The sequence below is a fragment of the Phyllostomus hastatus genome, unplaced genomic scaffold, assembly GCF_019186645.2.
Source record: "Phyllostomus hastatus isolate PE091 unplaced genomic scaffold, TTU_PhHast_1.1 phas_scaffold_78, whole genome shotgun sequence".
Classification (NCBI taxonomy): Eukaryota; Metazoa; Chordata; class Mammalia; order Chiroptera; family Phyllostomidae; genus Phyllostomus; species Phyllostomus hastatus.
This window is the reverse complement of record NW_025334041.1, coordinates 103,816,790-103,843,292: the sequence shown is the minus strand read 5'-3', so window position 1 is coordinate 103,843,292 and position 26,503 is coordinate 103,816,790. Positions and strand designations below refer to the sequence as shown.

Sequence of the window (26,503 nt, the reverse complement as noted above, 5' to 3'; positions counted from 1 at the left end):
TTTAATCTGTAACTCTGTGTGACTTGTAGGGTTTTTTCTTCTTTCTGTTCATTTTGAAGACTGTTGGGGGTAGGAAAAGGAGGAGAGGGAGGGCGCAATTAAGGACTATTGGAAATAGCCCAGGCGCCTAGATCATTTATTGTGGTGTTTAGTTAACAATTAGTGACCAGTTGCTAGTTTTACAGAAAATAATTTTTAAAAGCTTAGAATTGTGGTAGCATGCATAAGATGGGTGTGTTTGCAACCCTTGTATAGATTGGCATATAAGCTGTGGCACTGAGAATCGTTCTAGTTTCAGCTGTGTTGTCCAGTATCACCTTACCATTCAGTTTGGAGAATGGTCCTTCCTGTGGCTTGTCTTCAATTATAAGGAACTTTAAAAGTCACTCTACTTCTGGAGCTAGCCCTGGTTGCAAGAAACAGAGCTTGAAAATAGACAGTCTTGGTGGCAGGTGACAGTAGTGAACCCAACCCTGCAGAACCTAGTCTGGTGTATAGAAAACCTAAGGGACTGGTCCCTTTTTCTTGTGCAGCTTTGGTTTGGGGAGCTCAGATTTAGCTGTAGTCCTGTATTCAAGAATGGTACTTAACCCAGAATTAGGCCACTGAAACTATAGGTGCCTCTGTGGCTAAAGTTTTTTTGGTTTTGTTTTCTAAATTTTCCTAAGCTGATATTATGATTTGTTCCTGCTAGTAACTTCCTCCAGCATTCCCATAAATGGGGGACTAGAATGGTGGAAGGTAGCTATCCAGTGAGAGGGGTCTTAAAGCTTTATTTCCATTAAAAAAAATCTTGATTTTATTTATATTTCTATTTTAATCTCATTTACAAGGTTTTCTAAATATGCTTTTGTTCATATATTACATAAAACTGAGAAGATGCCAGGTGGTCCAAATCCAAGAATGTTACTGTTTGGCATGAACTGATAGAGATTATGGGAGGATCAGAGGCTCCCTAAGACCCCTTTGTGCCTCCATTTATTTCTGTCCTTGAAAATGAACACAATATAAAGAGAAAATATTGGGAAACATGAAGAATTATTGGCAGGATTATGGGGTCCTGTTGTTAGGTTTACAGTTCAAATCTCTTTGCCTCGCTTGGAAGACTGTTGTACATCTCTCATGAAAACTCATGGTGAGCATTAACTGGCATTAAGAGAAGCTTCGTGTTTAAGAGAACTCTTGTTTTTCAGTCCTCTTCCCTTCCTGCTTTGCTCTGAGTAATTGTTTGATTCAAGCTGGAAGGAAAGAAGGCAGGCAGGCTGGCTGGCTGGTCTTGGTATAAATAGAGAGATAGAGATTTATTAAAAAGTGTATCCTATGTGGATTTAAAATAGTGAATTAACCTTTTAACAAGGGCCATTCCGAGTGAGAATTCATCTTTAGTCTCAGATCTAAAGTAGGTAGTCTCATAGGAAACAAAAGAAAAATAAATCTCTGGACTAGGTCACATGTTTTCTTTGTTCTTTCAGAGTTAAAATATAATGTCAAGGAACACCCTAAATATTGAAAATATTTGGACTGAATAAAGAGTAAACAATTAGATTGGGAGAATTATTGTCATACTATAGTAGCATTGATCCAGTAGAAGCCACATAGGTATTTTATGTCTTTCATAAGTATCTCAGTCACCTACCTATCAACCAGGAGTGTCTACCCGCCAGGTTGTATTATAGCACTGTATATTTCCTATAAAATTTTAAATGGAACTTACTGTGGTGTATAGAAAGAAAATGTCTGTGTTAAAGGTTAGCAAGTTCCATATAGAGAAGCTGTTTGGCATTCTAGTAGAAGTGTTATTCACTTGGATATCTTATGAACATATAGAAAAGAATTATTTATTTTTAAAAACATGTTGAACATAATAATTACCAATTAGTTGGTTCCTTTGTTGTGACAACTATACTGTAGTCACATAAAATGTTAACAATAGGAAAAACTGGCTGTAACTTTTCTATAAATTTTAAACTATATTAAATGAGGGAGATTCTCTAGTATGGCAGCCTGGGTAAAGACACCATACCTCCTCACACAACCACATCAAAATTACAACTAAACCATAGAACAACCATCACTCAGAATCATCAGAAATTGAGCTGAGTAGAACTCCCACGGCTACAGAACTAAAGAAGAAAGCACATCCATCCAGGTAGTACGGGTGAAGACATGGAGATGCGGAATGGGATGGTCCCACACCCATGTGTGGTAGATCAAAATTGGGAGTGATATTTTGGGAGTAAGGGGTCCCATCTACACACTAGGCCCCACAGCCCAGGGTTCCAGTGCCAGGAAGTTAAGTCCCCATAACTTCTGGCTGTAAAAGTCAGTGGGGATTGAGTTGGTAGAAAAAACTGCTGGATTCCCAAGCAGTTCCTTTTAAGGGGCCCACTCACAGACTTACTCAGATTCACTCTGAGCTCCAGCACTGGGGAAGCGGCATGAAAGGCACCAGTGGCATACAGGGTGGAACTGAAGTGTCTGGCATCAGGGCGAGAGCTGGGGGACAGCTTTCTCCCAGACAGAACTGCTGGCAGAGGCCATTGTTCCTTTTTTGAGCCCTCCCCTCCATAGCAGCAGAGCAGTAGGCACCATATCTGAGACTCTGTCAACCTGGCTTGTGCTGTTTGCTCCTCGCCATAGTGATTCTTTGAGGCTCTGCCCAACTAACGGGCCCACTCAAGCTGTTAACAGTGGCTTTTCCATATGAATGGGTTGTCTTGGCTCATGCTTCATACCTTCCTAAATCCTCTCAAACAAGCAGCAGCTGGCTTCAGTGGGCCTCCATACCTCTTGCTAAGTGGTTTCAGGCCTGGCACTAGGAGCAGCTGGCCTTGGTTCACAGTCTTGCCATGCTTGGGCACCTCTAAACCTAGCACAAGTAGCAGCGAATCGCAGATCATTTTATAGCTTATGTCAAGTGGTCCCAGATAGAGCACAGGCAGTGACTGACCTTGGCCTGTACCTCCTGGGAAACTCCAGAGCCTACACACCCAGTGGACAGCTACACACTACTTCAGAGCACCACTACCCAGCAGCCTCCACAGGCAACGCACTCAGAGGTGGACTCAGTGGGCACCAGAGCCCTGCTGAAGTAAGTTCTGTGCTGTGGAGTGGGCTCAACACAGCTGATCCTCCACGGAGGGCAGAGGTTGGTGGTCAGTAGTCATAGCCAGTCCTTATAGTTGACTGGCCTGGGTAAATCCCTTCCATTGACCTGCCAAAAGCAATGAAATCTCAACTACAAGAGGAGGGTATACTCAGCCCACATGGTGGGCACACCTTGAGTACCCAGCTTGGATGATAGGGGAGGCTGTGCTACTGGACCCTACAGGACACAAACAACATTAGGCCAAGGTACCAAGATAGAATCATAGCAGCTCTACCTAGTACATAGAAACAAACATGGAGGTTGCCAAAATGAGGAGACAAAGAAATATGACCCAAATGAAAGATCAGAACAAAACTCCAGAAAAAGAACTGAATGAAACTGTGATGAGCAATCTATCAGATGCAGAGTTCTAAAGGATGGTTATAAGGATGCTCAAGGAATTTAGTGAGGACCTCAACAGCATAAAAAAGATCCAGATAGAAAAAAAGGATATACTAATGAAATAAAGAACAATTTACAGGGAATTAACAGCAGAGTGGGCTAAACCAGAATCAAGTAAATAATTTGGAACATAAGGAAGCAAAAAAACACCAATCAGAACAAGAAGAAGAAAAAAGAATCCAAAAAAATGAGGATAGTGTAAACAGCCTGTGGGATAACTTCAGGAGGTCCAACATTCACATCATAGGGGTGTTGGAAGGAGAAAAAAAAGAGCAAGAATTTGGAAACCTATTTGAAAAAATAATGAAAGAAAATTCCCTAATTTGGTGAAGGAAATAGACATACAAATCTAGGAAGCAAGGAGAGTCCCAAACAAGATGGATGCAAAGAGGCCTACACCAACACACATTACAATTAGAATGCCAACAGTTAAAGATAAAGAGAGAATCTTAAAAGCAGCAAGAGAAAAGCAGTTAGTTACCTACCAGGGAGTTCCCATAAGACTGTCAGCTGATTTCTCAAAACAAACTTAGCAGACTAGAAGGAATTGGCAAGAAATATTCAAAGTGATGAAAAGCAAGGACCTACAACCAAGATTATTCTACCCAGCAAAGCTAATATTTAGAATCAAATGAGTACCCAGTCCTCGTTTGGCTGTGTAGACATCTCTCATTATTTCTAGCTAACTAGCTAAGAGCTAGTGAGGATTGTGGGCCATTTTGCCTCTGTTGGCTGCTCCATTTCAACCTTATGGTTTGCTTATATAAGTGCAAGATAAATTCTCATTTGTGCCTACTGGGTTATCAAATTAAGGTTTTTAATCGGTAAATACTGGTCAGGGTTACTTACCCGACACTAGATTAAGGCCTAACATTCAGATGAGGAACTGCTAGCTGGTGGCTGTACTAGAGATGCCAGGACGGTGTTAAGCAGCCCTTACTCCTTTCTGTTCTTTCCATATGGATTGTGACCTAATTGATATTCAGCACAGTCCTGATATTAGGAATGTTTTTTGAGTAAATTTGTAAGAATAGACCTGAGAAGATAACAGGCTGGTTATCTATGTGCCAGTTGTGTATAGATAGTAATGAGTTTTTATTCAATTGCTTTTACAGATATTTCCAAACATTATAGTCAAAAAGCTACAATAGAGCATGAACTTCCAATAGCAACACAGAAGCTCATAACGACGAATGACTGTATCGTGTCATCAGTAGTAGCATTAACAAATGGAGCAGGAAAGGTAATTTTTCTCTGGTTTATAGTGACATTAAATTCAGTTTTAAAATATGCTCCTTTTTTTCCCTTCCTTGAATGATACAGGAAAATTGACTTGTAAAAGGATATCGGAATGTCAGGCTTTTTGTAAAGTAAAGTTGTCTCCTTTTTTCTTCTCCCTGCCCAGTATTTAAAACAATATGGTAGTTGCTGCTAAGCATTTGTGATGAGTAAGGGAATCACTCAACTCTTATGTTTTAATGGGTTATTTGATGATTTGAAGATTCTAGATGGTCTCAATATACACCCTTGTGTATATCAGAGGTCTGCTATTTAGAAATTAGGATACATAAAAAGAAAAAAATCTTCTGTTAACATTTTGTTATATTCCCTCCAAGTTTTTTTGTTTGCGTTTTGGTAATATTTGTGGTAATACTACCTTTGTGGTTTTGTACCTTAACAAGTACTTTTAAAGTGCCTTCAACATACATCTTTTCATTGAACTCTTAATATTGGATAATGGTCATTTGGATCATTAAGTACTTAATTATTATTATAAAATGACAAAAGTGCAGTTTCTTTAAAACTCATTTTATCTTGGATGTCTAGTTTCAACAGAAGTCACGTTCTAAGAATGTATGTTTATTTGGCTATCATCAACACCTTTAGAGATTAAGATTTCTGTGAGAATTACCTATATGTATAAAGCTGAAAGGACAATATTCAGGACTATTTTATATTTTAGCCCCTTTATTTCAACAGACTCAACATAATTTCTCAAGGAAATGCTAATTTCTATCATGTTTATATACCATTATTTTTTGACAGGTTGACTACGATAGAAACAGTTTTTTCCAGTGATTAAAATTAATCGGAAATGATCACAGATTATGTCAGATATTCAGTGTCATCTTTCCCAGACTCAGGCGAGGCTGGCCTTTGTGTCAGTTTGTTATAGTTTGGGGACATGATTAAAAACGTGTTTTTGTCAGGTTCTGTCAGGAGACCCGTGTCTGCAGAATTAAGGAATCCTGTAGAAGCCAGAAGACCATGCCCACTGCTCCCACTTCAATGATTTTATCTACAAGCATGCTGGAAGCTTTCTGAGGATAATTCTAACTTTGATTTAATTAAGACATTTGAGAAAAAGAGAATGTTTGCATTTTACTAGAGTCTGCATTTGCCACTTTTAATGAGAACTCTGGAATATTAAATACCTGTATACTCATAGTTTATTTTCGGTTAGTTTTGCCTGAAACCTTGAAATGTCATCTCAAGGAAAGGTATTTGATCTTTAGTCTGAATTTTTCAAATGGTTTTTAACTAAAATAAGTGTCTGAACTAATGGTAGTGTGTGGTAGCTTAATACTTAGCTAATATGTTTTGATTAAAATAAATTTTATTGTTTGTAATTTTAAGAAACTCGTTTGGAAAGTGTAACATGCATATGAAAGAACATTTGGGAAAGGTAGACATTAGAAAGAGGAAAGAAAATAAACCTCACTGTATACTAACACAACCTAAATGCAAACACTGGGTGTGTGCTTGTCTATGTCATTTAGGAGGAATATGTAGCTCAAGAGGTCTAGGTCCTCATTTTCTTGAATACTCCCTAACAATTTCATTTGACAAAGTAAAGTATTAATGAAAAATAAAATGTTCAGACCACTAGCAATTAATTGACTACTTTTTAGGCAATTTTTGCCAATGTAGGATATTCTGTTCCATGTCACATTTTTTACTTTTCAAAATAGAATAAATACTCTTTAAGGTCTTCAAGATTTTACTTTCCTGGCTAAGTACTTTCTTAGACATTTTTATTTATACCACCATTTCATATATCACTTTAGTTTACAAATCATGGCTCTGCAGTTACAGTTAAGGAGCTTTGTGACTGCTCATGTAGACTTAATAAAGGTTAAATCAGAAAGTGACAAGGGTCTACTTAATTTTCAGTCTTTTCTATTATTGGGTTGGCCAAAAAGTTCATTACATTGTTACATTTTTCATTTTCATGCATAACCTTATTGATTGGGATATTTTGAGTGTGTCAGCTATCTCTTGCTATTGGCTTCTGGTGGGTAGAGGCCAAGGGTGCTGCTAAACATCCTCCAATGCATAATCCATTCCCACAGCAAATACTTATTTGGCTAAAATGTCAATAGTACCAACCAGGAAGCTTTGCAAACTGCTTTTGACACATTCCATTAGTCACTGCACCTTCTCCATACACTGCACAAATCTTTTTTTGTTTTTCAGTTGCGTTTTTACCTTTCTTGAAATAATAAAGCATAATATGCCAAAAATGTTGCATATCTTTTTCCATCTTCAATATTAATATGGCTGCACAAAAATTCACCAATTTTGATAATTTTTTAAAATGCACGCTGATATGACAGCTGTCACAGTACAGTCTAACAAAATTGTTCTGAATGAAGTTGAAGACAACTAAGCACTACTAGAGCCATTGTACAGAAAAAATGTAATGGACTTTTTGGCCAACCCAATATATTTGTGACATACAGATTGAGCCTTACGTAATTAAATTGAAATAGAGATTGCATATTCAAGATGCCTGTGGCATGTCTTATGTTGGAATTTGAAACATTTATAGTTAAAGTTCAAATGGACTGTATAACCCAAATATGTGTATTTTGAGAGTAATGGCAGAATTAATGAGGTCAATAGGTCGTGAACATCATCTAGGGATATTCTGAACAAATCAGAAAGTTTTGGTTTTCAGGAAGAATAAAAATTGTCTAAATTAAGACCTGTCAAAAGTATAGTCTCAATATTTAAACTGGTATTGTCTGGTTTTAACTGCTTTTATTATAAATCATTGCCTAGGCATTCTCAAGTAAATGTTGGCTTTTGGGCAGGTGCTGAAATTTCATTTCCATTCTAGCATCTTCAACTTTGCTTTAAAAGCTATTACATACATTATATTAGATATAGTATTGGAAAACAAAATCTATTTTCTTGTCACACTTCATTTAGGTTGCATCTTTCTTCAGCAACAATGTGGACTACTTCATTGCCTCACTGAGCTATGGGCCTAAGGCAGCAAGTGGATTCATTAGCCCTCTTTCAGCCGAATGCATGTTACAGTACAAGAAAAAAGCCACTGCCTATATGAAGGCTTTGAGAAAGGTTTGTGAGCTTCTGTTAACATTTAAATCAGAGGACAAACCAGGAATAATTCAGAAAATGGCAAGAGTTTTTTTACAATTATTTAGGTTGTACCCAATTTTGAGGCACAGGTGGTCGGTGGGTGTTGGGGTTCTTTGGGGAGGAGGAGGTAATAGAGACCCAAACCTCACCTGACATGTGATAGATGCATCACTCATGTTGGACTCCTGTCCCTGGCACCTGGTAAACTGTGTAGGGCGAGGCAGCCAGGCAGCCAACAAGTGTCAAACTTCAGAAAATCTTTAACATATGGAAGCAGAAAAACAATTGGAATACATTTATAAATTTTATATGAATATAGTAAGAATACACAATCATTGCAAAAGAAACCAGAAGATGAAGGAGACAATTATGGTCACCCCAAATCCTACCACCCAAAGTGAGCTATTCTTAACTTTGTTAGAGTATCTCTACATACAAAAAAACTTTAATGCATGTATGCACACAGACACACATGCTGTGTAGAAAGCATTATATTTGGAAAAAGATACTGTTTTAGAATCTTTTTTTCCTCATAAAACAGTGCGGATATCTTTATATATCAAAAGATGTGTATCTGGAAATATAAATTATTCTTTTTTATAGTATAGCCTTTATAGTATTTCATTATATAAATGTGTGATAATTTAATTAACTAATCTACTTCTAGTGGATTTTTAGGTGGTTTCTTATTTTCCACTGTTACGTGCAATATTACAGGGGGTACTTTTGCACATGCAACTTGTGCATTTGTTTTTACTTTTCCGTCTCTATTTCTTTCTAAATTTTACTTATACATAATGCATAAATACATTCTTATATCACATTAGGACATTATAGGTAAATTACAATCTCTAATTCTAGTTCTGCTCCAGAGGTAACTATATAGTTATCAGTTTCATATATAACCGTCCAGACTCTTTTTGAGTATTTATATGCATCTATATAAACCTATAGACAATATACAATATATAGGATTTTCTTTTTTTGAACATAAGTGCATGCTTTATTGTGCAACTTCCTTTTTACATTTAAAATGTTTTAGAGATGTGTCTATATCTTTACACGTGGTGGCCACTATATTCCTTTTAAATAAGGCATAGAATTCTATAATGTGGGTGATCCATGGTTCATTTAGGTATTCCCTTATTGGTGGTCATTTAGGTTGATTCCATTTTTTTACTGTTGTGATAATACTGCAGTGGATAGTTTTACAAATGCCTCCTTGGGCATGTGTATGGAATACCAAGAGGTGGAATGTTCTGGATCATGTGGTTTGCACATTTTAAATTTTAATATTTACTGCCAAATTGCCCTTACAAGTGACTATACTGTTTTACACTTCTAGCAATGTATAAGGCTACCTGTCTCCCTGTATTTGTCTAATTGTTTTAAGATATCTTTAAGATTAATTCCTTAAAAAGGAATTGCTGGCTCAAAGTTTTATGAGTATTTGATATTTTGACATATTTTCACACTTTGAAACACTTTAGGAGGGTTATTTATTTACAGTTTACTATCAGTAGAAGTGTAAATTTAGCCCATAAATTTACTATTTGTCAACCTCAGACAAGAGGCTTCTTATATTATTTTAATTTGCATTTCTTTGCTTATTGAAGTGGAACATCCTTAAAGTTATCACGAGTATTGTGTCAACTGCCGGTTCAAAGTATTTACCTATTTTTTTAAAATTTTTAAAAAAGATTTTATTTATTTATTTTTAGAGAGGGAAGGGAGGGAGAAAGAGAGAGAAAGAGAGAGAGAGAGAGAGAACCATCAATGTGTGATTGCTGGGGTTCATGGCCTGCAACCCAGGCATGTACCCTGACTGGGAATCGAACCTGCGACACTTTGGTTCGCAGCCTGTGCTCAATCCACTGAGCTACGCCAGCCAGGGCTTGCGTTTATCTAATTTTAAATAAATGTTTTTAATAGCATTGAAAGCACTTTCTATATTAAGGATCTAACTAAACGTCTTATTTATATTGCACTTTCCCCTCAATTTGCTGTAGTAGTTTTCCAAAATAGAATTTTTAATTTTCATATCATCAGACCAGTGTTTTTCTTAACGGTGGTGATTCTGAGGGAGATCTTAGAAAGTTGAGGCACTTCCTAAAATTGTAGACATGGTCACATATTTTTTTCCAGTATTTTTGTGGTCTAAATTTTTGGCTTGAGATTTTTAATCTATCTTCAAATTACTTATTCTGATAAAAGGTATAAAAATAGGGATATAAATATTTATTTTCCTAAGTTATTAGCTGGTTGTTCTTGTTCCATTTATCTTGGAGAAAGGCTACGTTTCTCCTTTGAGTGAAAATGCAACATTTGTCACATAATACATTTTTGTATGTGCTTTTGTCTGTTTCTAGAGTTTCTATCCTGTTCCTTTATCTCTGTGTTTTGGTGCAGGTCAATATGGTTTTAATTAGTGTAGCTTGTAACTTGGATGACAAGTTCTTCTTCATTATTTTTCTTTTTTTTTTGAAAAGAAGTTTCTTTTCAAGTGTATTAAAGGAAATAGTCTATTTTGGCATACCTCTGAATTTATTATCAAGTCCCATTTAGCATTCTAATTTGTATATGTAGAATCAGGAAGATGCTATGATCTTTTTCTTTAATTTTTATGATGCTTTTCCCGTAGCCCCTTCCGGAGTCTGTGCCTTACGAGGAAGCACTGGCGAACCGCCGCGTCCTTCTCAGCTCCACTGAAAGCCGAGAGGGCCTTGCACAACAGGTATGGCACCTGGAAAATCACACTTGCTAAAGAGCATAAATGTCGAACCCCTTGGAAAAGGTTTTTAACCTTCATAGGGTGATTTAAAGGCTATATAAATAAACATGTAAAGTTAATTGTTTAACACATGCTGAAAAGCACCATAAGCATAATTCATTTTGAAAAGCATTTCTTTGTACTCTAAATTTAAAGTCCTCTTGATTCATTTGGTGTTATAATTGCCAGTGAAGTAATATCAACACACTTTGGCCTTGATGATTAATTCTTTCTTTGGGCACTAGATTTCAATGTCTGGAATAACAAGGCCAGGGGGAACGGGCTAGAGACTCAATTATTTTATGAACAGGAATAAAAAATTTTAATATTCAATTGGTTGTTTCAATTTGAGGCAGTAGGTAGGAGGTACTATGTTTATATAAGTTGGTACAAATGGATACCAGTTTAGCTGTTGTCAGAGATGTATTCACTTTAACACTGGCTTGCTTTCAGTGTTGGAAATGTTTATTTTAAAGACAACACAAATACATTAATCTGAGACAATATTTTGTCTATGCTGACCTTATTTTCACTGGACACACACACACACACAGTCACTTATCTTTTCAATATTAGTATGCTCTGATGTTGGAACTAAAAATTTCATCCACAGAATAATTTCTGAAAAACAGAATTCCTGAGACAAACAATAAAATGTGGAATATCTAAAAAAATGATTTTGAATATTCTTATTTTATGTGAAGAAAGTAAGGCTCAAAGAAATGAAGCACCTTTTACCCAAAGTAGCTAGTAAGTGGCAGAACTGTCTGGCTTCAAAGCTATTGCTTTTCCCACCCTGCCATTGACCAGCTGCAGGCTTGTCTGATAAATACTCTGGGTCTCACTTCCTGCCTCTCTAAAGTGAGGATAATGTCTTCCTTTCAAGGTCTGGTAAGGATTAATTGAGCCAGTGGGAGGCAGTGTGATATAGTGAAAAGACTCAGACTTGTGAGCTAGACAGATGGGGTCCCAAATCCTGGCTCTGCCATTTGTTAGCTTAGCAGGTGGCTTAGCTGCTGGGAGCTTTAGTTCTCTTTGAGAAATGCGAATGGCGGGATTGTTAGGAGGCCTCCGTGGGGTAACGGGAGGAAAGTGCCAGGAATAGTGTCTGGTGCTCGGTGACTGTTCAACGTGGTAGTTGGTAAAGCATTTGGAATTCACTATAAGATTTTATTTTATGTATTTCTCAGGCTTTTATTTGTCCTGAGAATTAGCTTTTTAAACTTTTAATTGAAGTGTAATGTACATAAAGAAAAGTATACAAATCAATAATATATGATACCCCAATGAATTAATGTAGCCAGTTACTAGGACCCCAGAAGCCTTCCTCTTGCCCCTTTCCAGTTGCTATGGTCCCCTCCCCCAGAGAAAACCATTATCCTGCATTCTGACACCATAGGTGAGGCTTGTTGCCTGATACCGAACTTTTTATAAATGAGCTTATGTAGTGAATACTCTTTCAGGTCTGGCTTCTTTCACTCAACATTATATTTGTAATCTTCACCTGTGTTATATATAGTTGTAATCTGTTCATTTTCATTGCTGTTGACTATTTTATTATGTGAATATACATTAATTATTCTTACTGCTTATGAGTATTTGGGCTGTTTTAAATGTTTGGCTATCATACGTGTCTTTTAGTAAACATGCATGCATTTCCATTGGTTATGTACCCAGAAGGGAAATTACTGGGTCATAGGATATCATATGTCCAGTTTTAAAAGATCCTGCCAAACAGTTTTTTAGTGTTTGTCCCAAATTCCACTCCTCTCAGCACTATACTGTGATTATTATAGTTACTCACTCCACAAACATGCCCATCTCTGTATTTTCTTTTTTTTTTCAATTACAGTTTATATTTAGTATTCTGTATTAGTTTAAATGTATAGCATAGTGGTTAGACAATCATATACTTTATAAAGTGGTCCCCTGATATCTCAAGTACCCACCTGGCCCCATGCATAGTTACTACAATATTATTGACTATATTCCTTATGCTGTCATTTAAATCTCTGTGGTTATTCTGTAACTGTCAATTTGTACTTCTTAATCCCTTCACCTTTAAAAAAAATTAGTTATTTTGGTGATGTTGAATTGCTTTTCCTTGATAAAAGGCGATATCAAGCACCTTCTTTTTTATGGTTATAATCTTGTTCAAGTGTCTGTTCAAGTCTTTTTTTCTTTTTTCTGTTTCTCTCTTGAGTTGTCTATCTTTTTATTGACTTGTAGAATGCTTTAATATGTTCTGGATATTAGTCCTCTATTAGATACATGTTTGTTCCTCCACTTTTTGGCCTTCCTTTTTATTCTCCTAATGATACCTTTTGGTGAATAGAGATTTTATTTTACTATAGCTCAATTTCTTAACTTTTGGATGTCCTTTTTTGCATCCTGTTGAATAAATTGTTCCCTATTCCATGGTCAAGCTTTTTGGTTTGCCTCTGTGAGGTAGTTTTGCTTTACATTCTGTAAAGTATTAGTTTGGCCACTAAGTTTTATCTTCATCATCCTCTAAGGTGCAGAACTCTCTGTTGCTTTCAAGGTTCAGCAGAGTTTGGAGAAGATTTCTAAACTGGAGCAGGAAAAAGAACACTGGATGTTGGAAGCACAATTAGCCAAAATCAAGCTGGAGAAAGAGAACCAGCGAATTGCAGATAAGCTGAAGAGTACGAGCCCTGGGCAGGCAGTTGGGCCGGCCCAGGAAAACGCCTCTGTGGTGAATGCTTCGGGCCAGGAAGAAGCCTCAGCTAAGGCCGTCCTGGAGCCAGTTCACAGCACCAGTCTGGTGAGTGCCGTCTTTTTTTCCTGTTAATGGCAAGGATCTAACCTAATGTTAGTTAGGTTAACTAACCATATAAACATGTCAGTTTATAATAGGAATAATCTGTGTGCTTCAGAAAAAGCAAGTTAGTAAGCAGATGCCTCCTTCAGAAAGCATCTTCATTAAATTCCCTTTGATTTTACCTGAGACTTTCCCATGGTGAGGGCTGTGTTCCTGGATAAGATATAAGAAGTCAAATTTAAGATGATTCTGTTTTTCCATAGAAATATTTATAAAATGGAATTATATTTCTGACCAAAGGCTAAATGCCTAGTTCTTTATAGAAATTACCACAAATACAATTTTAACCAATTATGTGGTATATTTCTAGACACTGTAAAGCTTTATGGCATACATTTAATACAAAGATCCATCACATTAATTTTATTTCATAAGGCAGTAGACTGGCAGGTTGTCTTGCAACTTTATATTTAATTTCAGTGATTTAGAAAGTGAAGAAAAATCTCTTTTGGAGGTATAGAATTCAAAGTTACTTTGAGAGAAGTTTTCTGATTATACTATTCTGCCTAATGTAAAAACACATTAGAAAATTTAGTAGGAGAGAAATCAGGAAGGGGAAAAAACCCCTTCATAATCAGAAAGGTCTCATTAAGGGCATTTTTACAAGCATTTCTTAAGGAACTTGAGACGAGCCATGGTTCTTGAAGTCCTTGTCCTGAGGTGTGTGACTTTATCCCATAGCTCCTCAATGTTGTTGAAGAACAAGTCTGGTCCTTCTCACATTTACCTTGCACCTGCATCAGAGCGTACCTAATAGTAAAATATGCAACCCAGCTTATTTTCAGAATGTATACTGACCTCATTGCACCTTAACAATATCAGAAACTCAAATTATTGTTAATTTTCCTAGGTCTGATCATGGTATTATGATTATTTAGGAGAATAAATTAATTTTGGGGAGCTAAATGCCAAAGTACAGTCATACCTCAGTACTTGTTGGCCTCAGAACTCGTCAAACCCCGCACTTGTCGCATTTTGGCGAGAAAAAAATGTTTTGGCACTCAGTGCTAGCTCAGGACTCAGGACACGTGCTAGAACTTGTATGAGTCATGACGACGCCCCTCAAGAAGAAATGCTTGCTTGGTACTTGCAATGAGTTCGGAATGGATTAACAAGTACCGAGGTACCACTGTTGTTAGGGTTAGGTATCGTAATGTCTATAGTTTACTTTCAGATTGTTCAGAATAAATATATACATACAGATAAATAAAGCAAGTGTAAAATGTTCATTGAGTATAGGTGGTGGCTATAAAGATGTTTTTTATACTTTCTTCCCCAACTTTATGTATATTTGAAATTTTTTATTATAAAATATAAGGGAGAGAAAAAGAAAAGTTTTAGAAAGGCGAAAGACATAATGAAACTTCTCAGTGTTTGGACCTGAATGGGTGCCATGCTCACAGAAGAATCCCACAGTGAGCCCCGCACAGAGTGCTGTGGGGTCACAGAGAGGTCTCTGGAGGCTAAGGGAGCACATCACAGGGAGGTAACCTGAGTGTGCTGCACAAGTGAGTGAGCGGAGTCCAAGGCAGGAGAAGAGTGCTTGAGGGAGAAGGCGCTCACCACAGACCTTGCTTGCCCTCTGCCTGTCACAGATTCCTGCCAAAAGTGACCTGGAGATAACAGATAAAACGAGATGGTGTTTTCTGCTTTTCAGTCTTTCTTTTTATTCCCTCTCATTTAAGGTACAGTTGAGATTACCTCACTTACCACATTTTCCATGAGCCCCAGTTTTGGGCATGGTCTTTGATGGTCAGGATTAGAGACCCAAGATATGGTTGGCCACCTTTCATTTTTCATGCGATTGATTCTGTTCCTTTCCCTTAGTTGCTCTCAGTGGAACAAGAGCTTGGATAGACATCTGTACGGAGGAGCTCTGTGCTGTCTCACATTCTCAAGTCCTAAGTGGGGAATGAGGGAGTGAGAGTCGGGAGGCAGAATGGATACCAACGTAGTCATATTTGAATATATAAAATTAAACAACTGGTCACTGTAAACAGTTTTTAATGGAAAGGGAAAGACTAATTGCTACTCCTGCTTCAGTGAGTAGAAAATTATGGCTCTTCTTTTTTTAAAAAAAAGAAGTCGTATAAAAGACTGTTCATAGCTAGGTGGGCATAACATTCTTTAGTACACGTTCAGTTGATCTGCTCACTGTTCAGAGTGCTACTCTTGAGCATATTATTTAGAACCTGTGAAAACTTTATTGGGTGTCATCTGACGAACAGAATACATTGAAACTAATATTCCAATAGCCTTTTTAAGTTACTGTACCCAAGCACACGAACCATGACCTGAGTGATCATAACATTGTTTTCCGCATCTCGAGCCACAGAACCAAGCTTTAAAACCTGGCAGCACTTTAATGTGCCTAAAATTACATTTTCATTGATTCAAATCTGAAATGATTATTTATTGATGTCATAATAACATTGCATCAAAAATGTATTTGTCTCCTTTTGAATTTTCAGCCAGTGGATTTTTTTTTCCCTATTTGGAATGTTCTGTTACAATGGTCATCATCTTCACTGCTGCTTTGGAAATAGGCACAGAAACAACAAGGGGAGTCAAAAGCTATTCCTCTCTCTTCACAATTTGTTGGTTTCAGTGATGAAAATGACTAACAGCATTTTGATAGAGGAAATAGTGGTGATCGTAACTCATTACTGCCTCATGGGAGAAATAGCAAATGCGGGTACCTCTCCGCAGGTACTGCGTCCTTGCAGTTTACTACAGTTGTGTTTTAACACAGTCCCAGGGTGATCTGGCATTCCAGCCCCAGTGCTCTTTAAATGTGTGAACCGAGAAGAGAAAATATTATGTGCTTAGACTATTGTGTTTGAAATGTAAACAGTCTATTCTAAAGAATTTTTTTTCCTTATGTTCCAGATTGGGGTTTTAACCAGGACATCTGACAGTGAGGTAATATGTACTTGGCATCATATCATTTGTTAGTAAATATCTGGCTGTGTGTTTGTTGACAAAGCCTTACAAATGCCAGCTTTGTCTAATTGTGTTTTCTGACCATTCTAGCAAATATGGAGCCAGTGTTTTCTCCCTCTATCAGGGGGTCCATATTGCTTTTCTCTCTGGTTCTTTTTTAACTGTCCCAACAAATTATAGCCTGTTTTGTAAATGCCTTGTTGAATGACTTGAGTTGGCAGTTTGACAAGGTGCGGCTTGAGCCGGCCATCAGCTCGCTGGCATGCTGGGTGAGGCTGAGCGCCGTCAGCCCGCCCCGTGGGCAGGCTGGGAACGCAGGGCTTTTCAGGGGCTGATGAACAGTGTGCTTGCTGGTTGTCTCCAGCCCTTGAGTGAGTGAACCCAGGCCAGATTTGGCTTGTCACGTAGGGTTACAAATTTGTTCTGAAATATTATGAGATGTAACTTTATAAATAACCATTAAAAGGACATTGAAGTCATTTAAATTACCACTCAGTACAGTGAGCTGGTAAATATAGTTCAACATGGTTGATAAATTCATTGATTTCCTTATTGGTTATATACTTTAGGTAATCTTGAACTTCTGCTTATATTTTTTAACTAAATTCAATAGTGCATCATTGCTAGAGTAACTAGAAGTAACTACTAGTCTGAGACAAGGGTCATAACTTTATTAAAGCAGTAGTTTAATTGATCAGTATCTTTAAGAGCATTAAAGCTGTGTTAAGATAATGTTAAAGAAAAAAGAATGCTCAGATTTTAGGGGTTCCAGTACATGCTCCCTTTTTCTTCCCCTTTTCCAGTTAGAGAAGGACACAGAAGTCAGATGGAAATTTTGAAAGTCAGGTTTATGGCTAATGAAAGCTGATGGAGGGACATGGCCCTAGGGTTCCCAGTACCTCACTTGTGCTCTGTTCTGGAAGCCACAGCTTCACTCTGAGATGGGCAGATGTTGAATATCAAGACATTCAGAGTAGTCCTTTTCCTGCCCTGTCTGAAGTTTCTTTGAGGGGTAGGAAAACAATGACTCCCCAACAAATTTCAAATGAAAGTGTACAAAACATTGTGTCTTTTTTCCCTAACATGAGTTCCTTTTTATTTTTCTAGAACTGCTTCATCTCACTGGCATTCATTTATTTAGTTATGTGTGTTCTATTTAGCTTCCAGATGTGGAATCTCGTGAAGACTTAATTAAAAATCACTACATGGCAAGGATAGTGGAACTGACGTCTCAACTGCAGCTGGCTGACAGTAAGTCAGTGCATTTTTATGCTGAGGTGAGTAGAGAGTTGATTGGATTTGGTGGTTTTTTCCCTGACCCCTTCAGGAACCGGGTCACCGTCCTGGTCTCCTGCTGTTCGCCAGAGGAGAGAAGTCAGTGTGTGTACACCAACCCCAAATTTTCATTTCAGTACATACAGCACTGCTTTGTCATTTCTAAGCTGATGAAAAATAGTTGGGACTTACAGGTAGCTTTCCTTATGGTCATGTATGTTTTAGAGTGCTATTACTATAGATTACTTCTAGGGAGCTATACGCAGGTAACATTCATAGGCCAAAGAATTTTCATATAGGGAAATTAGAAAACAAAATATACCGTTTTTCTTTTTAAAAAATATTTTTCAGTTTCTAAATGACATTTTATTGAAATGAGTTACTGTAAGTGATAAAAATATAACCTTTCTTTCCTGGCTGGTGTGGCCCAGTGGACTGAGCGCTGGCCTGTGAACTGAAGGGTTGTGGGTTCGATTCCCTGTCAGGGCACATGTGTGGGTTACAGGCTGGCTCCCCGATGGGGCATGTGTGAGAGGCAACTGATCAATATTTCTCTTGCACATTAATGGTTCTCTCCCTCTCTTCCTCCCTTTCCCTCTCTTTGAAAATAAATGCGATCTTTTAAAGAACCACCTTTTTCAACCATTAAAAGATTAAAAAGCTTACTTTTTGTTACAATTTCTTCTTTCCTCACTAAATAATTCATTTTCTTGAGAACTGGAAAAACACTGTGCGAGGTAATCAATAAAATTATATCCCACTGATTAGAAGGAAGAGAACGAAGAAAGTACAGTATCAAAGAGTAAGAAACAAATAAGGTAGAACATCTAAGAATCTCTGTAGGTCTCTCCTTTGAAACTTTACATTAAAAGGTCAGCTGGGGATGTCAGACAGAATTATAATGCTGTTAATTGTTAAAGAATTTTATTTAAAAGACAGCACCCTTTATTGGGACCTTACTTTGTGATTTTGTGCAGTAACTGCAGAGATGGAGAATAGGAGGCCAATTGCTGAAGTGGAGAGGGGCTTTGCTTTTTTTCTGCTAAAGTAAATGATGTGCCTAGCTCCGTGTTGCTCATAAGTAACCATTACATACCTGTTCGATGAGTGGTCAGTACTGACAGCTTGAAGGGCCCTAGAAAACAGGGAGGACTGCAGACTGGATGACTTACAACAAACCTGCTGAAGTACTTAGCATCTGAGACACGTGGTGCAGTACAAAATCTTGTCCTTATTTGGATCCCTAACTGCCTTCTGAGTTGGTGTTCCAGACTTGATTGTTATCTTCATGAGGACCTGAGCCTTGTAAAACACTCTCCTTCTTTTTCAGGTTTAGTGCTGAGTACATAGATGCTTGGTTAATAGAGGGGGGTTGATTTGGCTGGCTGAGCCTCCCTGAGATGAGTGGGGATGTTGGAGGCTGTTTCATTGCTTCTCTTAGTAAATGTCTTCAGCACAAATGTGATACAAGAATTATCAAATTGTCCTAGTTTTTCCCTCATCTATAAACAGGAAGTGGTAACCCCCCTGTATGACTTTACTGGAATAATTAGTCTGAGCATCTCATGTTGACAGAGCATTTGAATGTGTCTTATCAGATTCTCCTCATCTGTCTCTGGGCCTCATCAGGAAGTTTAGTAATTCTTTCACTAGCACACCCTCTTTAAACAAGAGTGTGAGAAAGAATTTTTTCTTGCCTTGGCTGGCATAGCTCAGTGGATTGAGCGCGGGCTGCGAACCAAAGTGTCACAGGTTTGATTCCCAGCCAGGGTACATGCCTGGGTTGCAGGCCATAACCCCCAGCCACCGCACATTGATCTTTCTCTCTCTCTCTATCTCCCTCCCTTCCTTCTCTAGAAGTAAATAAATTTTAAAAATCTTAAAAAAAAAAGATAAGAGATAGAATTTTTTTTCTTTTTTCTTCTATCTCTGGACAGCCTAGGTTTGGTAAAACCCCTAAAGAAAGCAGCTGGGATATTTACAATCCTGCCCTCACTTTTTTGATTCCATGTACATAGAGTAGACTATAAAGCTTTTATTGATCCTGTAATGTGGTCTTTCATAAAGGACTTAAAACTCAAGAAAAGTATCTTAAGATCCATATTGCCTAGTCAGATGCCATTGGCAATGTTTGAAATAACCACTTCCTTTTTGTCCAGTGTGAGTATAAATGAATCCTGGGTAAATGTAAAAACTTTTTATGTTTTTTGTAATCATTGGTCATTGGACCAGAGCTAGGGAAAAAAACACTGATGAGCTTGGGTTAGTAGACATTTTGTTTGCTTAGTAAAATAATCCGAGTGGGACCTCGTTTTCCTGATGTGTACTGTAGCATCAGGTACGAGGCCTGCAGGTACTCTGCAGATACTGTGAAGGGAGGGAGGGCTTTGGTTTGGGGGACTGTCTTCTGATAATCTTCCCTGAAGTAAATATGCTTTTGGGAAATGCCCTCTGTGGTAATGGAATGCTCTCTGATTTAACAGTGCCGAGCACTCTCTAAAAGACTAGCCTTGGCTGAAAAGTCCAAAGAGACGCTGGCAGAAGAAATGAAAGTTGCCAGTCAGAGCATCAGCAGACTTCAGGTGAGTTCATAAGTACCTAAGCCATTTTCAAATTTTTTTGCATTCAAAGTTCTTGGACAGCAAAGTCAGCATTTGCTTTCTAAAGTAGAGGCTTGTGATGGTAGACTTGCTCGATGCAGGGTTGCTGTAAACCTTCTGTGTGTAAAAATATACAATATCTGTAAAATATACTAAGATGAGATATACTTCTAAAAAATAAAAAGTTAAGTCTATTTTGTCTAGAGAAAATAAAATAAAGTAGTAGCATTTGACCTCTAGATACACATCTTTCTAACCACTTTATTTCTGACTCATTTTATTTATTTATTTATTTATAAGATTTTTATCTATTTATTTTTAGAGAGAAAGGAAGACAGGGGGAGGGAGGAAGAGAGAGACATGAATGTGAGAGAGAAACATCAATTGATTGCCTCTCTTATGCCCCCAACTGGGGACCTGGCCTGCAACCCAGGCATGTGCCCCGACTGGGAATCAAACTGGAGACCCTTCGGTTTTCGGGCAGAGCTCAATCCACTGAGCCACACCAGCCAGAGCTCTAACTCATTTTAACGTAACATCTCACTTATATAAGACAAAAAGTGGTTATATTGTTTTTTTCTCTGACTTGATTTTAATTTTAAATAGTTTTGTAGTTAGCATTTCTTTTTCTATAAGTAAAATTACTTTTATTTTTATAAATGAAAAGATAATTCGTTATACAAACAACACTTTTAGCAGAATGCTAGCTGTCATTATCCACTTTAAATGAATTATGAAATGTGCGCAGAAGTTAAAGCAGATAGTTGTATCTCTTTATACCCTTCATGCACCTACTTTGTATTTCTCAAAATTTTCAACACTATCTCAAAAAATATAAATATTTTAATCACAAAATGTCACCTTTTCTGAGTCAACAGAATATTTATCAGCTTATGTCAAAGTTGCCAATTATGGGTTAAAATACCAGTAATTACTTCATTTACAGTAGCACTGAGCTTCTGTAAAATGTTTTCATTCCAAATATGGTAGTGTGATCCACAGCGATGTCAATGCGAAAGCATTCTTTAAAGCAGTACCTGTTTACCCACAGTTCATTCTTTTCCTCCTCCCTGTTACTCCCTGTCCTGTTACTTTCATTCTGTTCCTTCTCTTTACTGTTTCATAAACTGACCTAAACTGAAAGGTAGGGCTGCAAAATATTTCTCCTTACTCACTGCCTTGTTTTAAAGCCTTGTTTCCAGAAAGCTCTCATTAAATATAAACATGACATGGGCAAAGAAAAACACATTAGCACAGCAACACCCACTTCCTCCTGGCTTCAGATTGGTGTGTGAGATTAGCTGGGAGCACAGGATTGATGGAAGGGGCTGAGCAGAGTTTAGGGATGAGAAAGAAGGGAAGGTGTTTCTTCCAAGGACGGTCCTGCCTGGAAGGTCTGCGGGCCATCCCGGTGTGGCGTGGTACTGGAGGCGGACTCCCCCACCTCGCCAAAGGCTTGGAAAGATCAAGTAGCTCTTGTTTGTTTGTAACAGTTTTATACCTGGCCTAGAAGGAAATGCTTATGTTTTTCTAAAGACATTCAGAACTTTCTGAAGGCTCAGAAAAACTTCTTCCTCGTGTCTTTTAACTTTGTTCTCTTTGTTAAGCCTTTGACTTACCCTTCATGCTAATTGATCATATAGGTCATTTGGATAAGTGGCTTTTCCAATTTTTAAAAAAATGAATTTAAAAAGCTTTAGAGTGGTATGACTAGTGGGGTTTTGACCCCCCTTTTCTCCCCTCTTTTCCTTTGCCATTTAGGATGAACTGACAACTACCAAGAGAAGTTATGAGGATCAATTAAGTATGATGAGTGACCACCTGTGCAGCATGAATGAGACATTGTCTAAACAGAGAGAGGAGATTGACACACTAAAGATGTCCAGTAAGGTAAAAAGAGGAGGGGCATAGTCTCTGTACAATATAATATTTAATGTATTTAATATAAGATATTTCATTGTTGTGCATGTCAGGCTCGAAAGGTTAAGAGGTTTAAAGCATTTATAAATCATTTTATGTATATAATTTGTCCTATTATCCAAAAGTAAAGTTAAGTTTCTTTGGCTGAGTTATAAGTTGGGAGGAGGTCTGACCTCTAAGGCCCTAATACTGTGTCCTTTGTTTTTTGGCATTTCTGCTATGTTATGTAAGTTTGGGGGATTCTTAGGAGGCGTATCATGGGACTTGGCTGTTTTTCATATGAATTTAAAATGGTGCTGTTGAAGAGTAACCCTCTTTAGCAAATGTATTCTCAGATATATCCATATAACCTAAGAATGTCTTGTCCTTTTAATTCCAAAAATATTCCTTTGATTTCATTTCACATGAAGCCTCCAGGCTGGGGTCAGTAGATACTGGGATTATTTTTATGTTGAAATGCATCTCCACGTGTCATGAAAAGGAGGCTTCAGGAGGCCCGGGACTTGGTTCCATGCATCGTTTCAGATGCCTAGCACATTTTGATAACTCAGACAATACTGTACCACCACCAGGTTGGATTTACTGTCTCCATCCTGTGCTGTTTGAAATCCACTGCTGCCCCTTATTGATTTAGCAGGCTGCTACTGAATTCCTGCTGTGTGCTGGCACTGGGAAGGAAGCAGAGATAAACAAACCATAGGTTTATTTATCATCTGCCAATGGTGGTGCAGGGCAACATTCTGTTTAATTGGCATCTCCTTGGAAAGTATATCATGTTAATGTATTGGAATCTGCATTATATAGTTTTGTTTCTCAGGGTAGTTTCATGATATTGATTGGCCTCTGGCTACTTCGAGAGTGTCTGTGATGCTTTTCTGGGACATCTTGTGATGATTGTAACCAGCCAATGTGGTTTTGATTATGGTTCTCCAGTTACTTGTGCTTCAGGAAACTTGAGCTTGGAGGTAGGGGGTGGGGGTTGGTTCTCTTAAAGAATGCCTCCTTTAACCCTTTTGGCCTCTTGATATTCTAGCAGGGCAAAAGCTGATGTAGAAAGAACATACATTAGTCCGAGCAGCATGAGAAAGCCTATTTTAGCACCTAACATATGAAAGAAAGTAGCAGGAAAACTTCAGACTGCAGACCTGCAGAATGTATTTGGTTCTGAGTGGAAAAGGGGAAAAGGGTTGAGTACAGTAGAGCTCATTATAGCTACTTTAGAAGTTAGAGAATTTTCAGACCCTTGAAGAACTTTTTAATCTAATCCTTAAAATACCTGTCATTGATAAAGTCCTGAGTTAGAGATCCTTCTTCACTTTGTACTCTATATTGTTAACCTTTCTTTGATTATGCTATAATCGCTATTGCTTTCTCCTCCTCCCTATCCATTAATAATTCAGATTGCCAAAGCATTATCTTATGGCTGAATTGACATTATCTCCACTGGATACCAAGTAAACATCCTGAAACCATTTGCTTGCTATTATCTTGCTCTTAATGTTTGTATTTTGCAAGCTTTTCCCACTTACATGAAAAGAATGTATTTGTATCTAATAGTTAAGTATAGGAATCTAGTTAGAATATTTTTCTAAAAAGTGAACTTCTCCAGAAAGAGGAAAAGTTATGCAAAACTGGAAAGTCCAAATGTCCATATGTGAGGGAATTGGGAATAAGTTAAGACATCTTGCTCTCCAGCTTGTTTCCAACCAGTGTCAGAGCTCCGTTCTGATGATAACCATTGCCATTTGGGTGTCAGTTGGCACATATGCAAAATTATTATCTATTAACACCTTTCAAAGGTACTTATTTAAATAGCAAAGAAACATGTTTAGGCTAAAATGTCTTTCTTTATTGCCTGCCCTTAGCCCCCAGGGGTGTAAGGGCCCATGAACTTAGAGATGGGGAGAGTTAAAAGTAACAAACTGCTCTGTGATTACGGAATGAAAGCAATGCAAAATTATCAGCTTATCTTCCCTTGGAAATTAAAGTCCAAAGTGGAATATGGCTTCCAGACAGCCTGGTCTATAAACTATGTGAAATGTTTTTCTTTAAGTTCGTGTTCTTACTGTTGATATTTTTCTTTGCACAGGGAAATTCTAAAAAGAACAAGAGTCGATAGTTTACACATAGCTGGTTGGTGACTTCTTTCCAGAGCTGCTACTGCTGCAGGGAGCTGCTGCTGCTGCAGGGAGCTGCAGGGCCCAGACTCCACGACCAGTGCTGGCCGCCTTCAGAAGCTGCAGTGTTGTTGGACCTAGTAAACTAGTCAGTGTTGTAAATGACCTTGAAACATTCAAAATATATTTGTAACCAGTAAGGCAAATACAGAATTTGGTGTTGACAGTAAAATGGAAAACTATACACATACCATGGATATTGTAGGTTTCCTTACGCTGTTTTTACCGTGCACTTTTTAAAATTAGGTTTTAATTTCAGTATGTAAGAACAAGAATATTTTGTATATTTTCAAACTCAATTATATGGTAATTGATTTGGTATCTATGGAATAGATATGTTTCTGGATAAAATGCTTACATTGTCAAACTCATTACTTCTTGCTGTAATTGAAAGCAATTTCCAGATTCTTTTTGAAGATTTTTTCCCTTCTCTCTCTCTCTCTAACCCCCTCTCCCTCTCATCTTCTCCCTCTCTCCTCCGTGCTTTCTCTCTCTGTCTCCTCCTCCCTCCTCCCTCTCTGTCTCTCTCTCTTTCTGGGAGGGAGTGGGCCTTGCAAACTTCAGATCTTGTGGGTTTATCATTGTCTTCAGCTCTTCAGGACCCTCTCTGTGTTGGAATAATAGCTTAAGGAAATTGATGTCAATAAATTCATATTTATATCAAACCTTCAGTCTCTCTATGAAAATTTGATAAAGGAAACTGAAACCTATTAGAATAGGCTTTACAAAATTTACCAAATCCCAATTGACTTAGATATAATCTTTTCAATCCCCCAAATTGGAATAATTGTATGGTTAATCCTTTAGTAAGGCTTTGAGTTTTGCCTTGAGAGGTACTTGTAATCATACTTTAGGCTAGGACCATGAGGCCTTTGGGGCTCCTCTTGGTTTATTTTATAAACATTGTGTCATTTCAATGTGCACTTCAGAGGAGTCTCTCTCAGGACCCCCATTCTCCCTCTCTAAAGATAGTGATTGCTCCTTTCTTCTGAGTTACTTTCACAGGCCCATTTGACCCGGGCAGGCCCAAGTCCCCAGATTAGTTGAGATGTTGCCGAAACCGCTTCCTCCCTTCCTCCCAGTCTCCCTGCCTGCAGTTCCATCTCCCTTGAGCCTCTTCTCTAGGCGGTTGCTAATCACCCTCCAAAATGCTTTATTATGGTTGGCCCGAGAGCTCACCATCGGCTTCTCTCTGTGCTCCGCACATAAGCCAACCCCTTGGCCTCGGCCCCAGGTCCTCCATTGCCTGTCACAGAGAGGCTGGTTGTTATGCCCGGTCTTCACAGTAATGAAGTGTTTGGATCCTGCTTTGGGGATCTTGGGTGAGTCAGCTCAGCCCCATTCTTCTTAGCTTTGCAAGTCCTTAGCCCCTTTGCCCTTTTTGTGTTCTGTGACTTGCCCATTTCCAGCTCTCTATCAACTGAACCAGCTGTTTTCACTGCAGCTGTGCCTACGCCCCCAGCACTGTAAGGGAAACATCAAATAACCTCGCTGATTGGCCCCGTCATAAACTTAGGGTTTCCAGCCCTGCCAGGCCTTCAGTGCTTCCTGACAACCCTTTTGGCATTTTTAGTCTATTCCTAGCCCTCCTCTGGAGGGTTTGGGACAAAGAAGGAATGTCATCTGACTTACTTTTTAATGGAATTGTCAGCTGCTGTGATGGATTGTCGGGGAGCAGTGGTGGAAGCAGGGTCCCGTTAGGAGGCTGTCACAGGAACAGGAGGCTATTGAGAGAAGATGGTGGCCTGGACCGTGCTGGTGGCAGTGGAAGTTATGTGGAATCTGTTTGGATTTCTTTTGAAAAAATGGTTGACAGGATTTACTGACAGATTTATGTAAAATTATAGCTCCTTCCTTCTATATTTCTATTGTCATCTGCTTTATTTTACTGCTTAAGTCTTATCATAATCTAATGGACAGTATGTTTTGCCTATTTACCATATTTACTGCCTGTTTCAACCTCTAGAAGATACAGCTCCATGAAGGCAGGAGTTTTGGTTGGTTTTTTACTGCTGCATTCCTTGTCCCTAGAACATA

The 26,503-nt window shown here is 38.1% G+C and overlaps 1 protein-coding gene across 1 annotated transcript in view; it reads left to right on the top strand.

Moving 5' to 3' along the window:
• PPP1R21 (protein phosphatase 1 regulatory subunit 21) overlaps positions 1–25,131 on the top strand; it is a 58,630-nt gene extending 33,499 nt beyond the window's left edge. The window contains exons 14-22 of the mRNA XM_045827664.1: positions 4,666–4,793; positions 7,766–7,918; positions 10,581–10,673; positions 13,252–13,494; positions 16,441–16,473; positions 17,655–17,771; positions 20,253–20,351; positions 22,131–22,259; positions 24,379–25,131. Of these exons, the coding sequence (XP_045683620.1) occupies positions 4,666–4,793; positions 7,766–7,918; positions 10,581–10,673; positions 13,252–13,494; positions 16,441–16,473; positions 17,655–17,771; positions 20,253–20,351; positions 22,131–22,259; positions 24,379–24,408 (1,025 nt within the window). The 3' untranslated portion in view covers positions 24,409–25,131. The remainder of the gene's footprint in view (positions 1–4,665; positions 4,794–7,765; positions 7,919–10,580; positions 10,674–13,251; positions 13,495–16,440; positions 16,474–17,654; positions 17,772–20,252; positions 20,352–22,130; positions 22,260–24,378) is intronic.
• Positions 25,132–26,503: the final 1,372 nt, after the last annotated feature.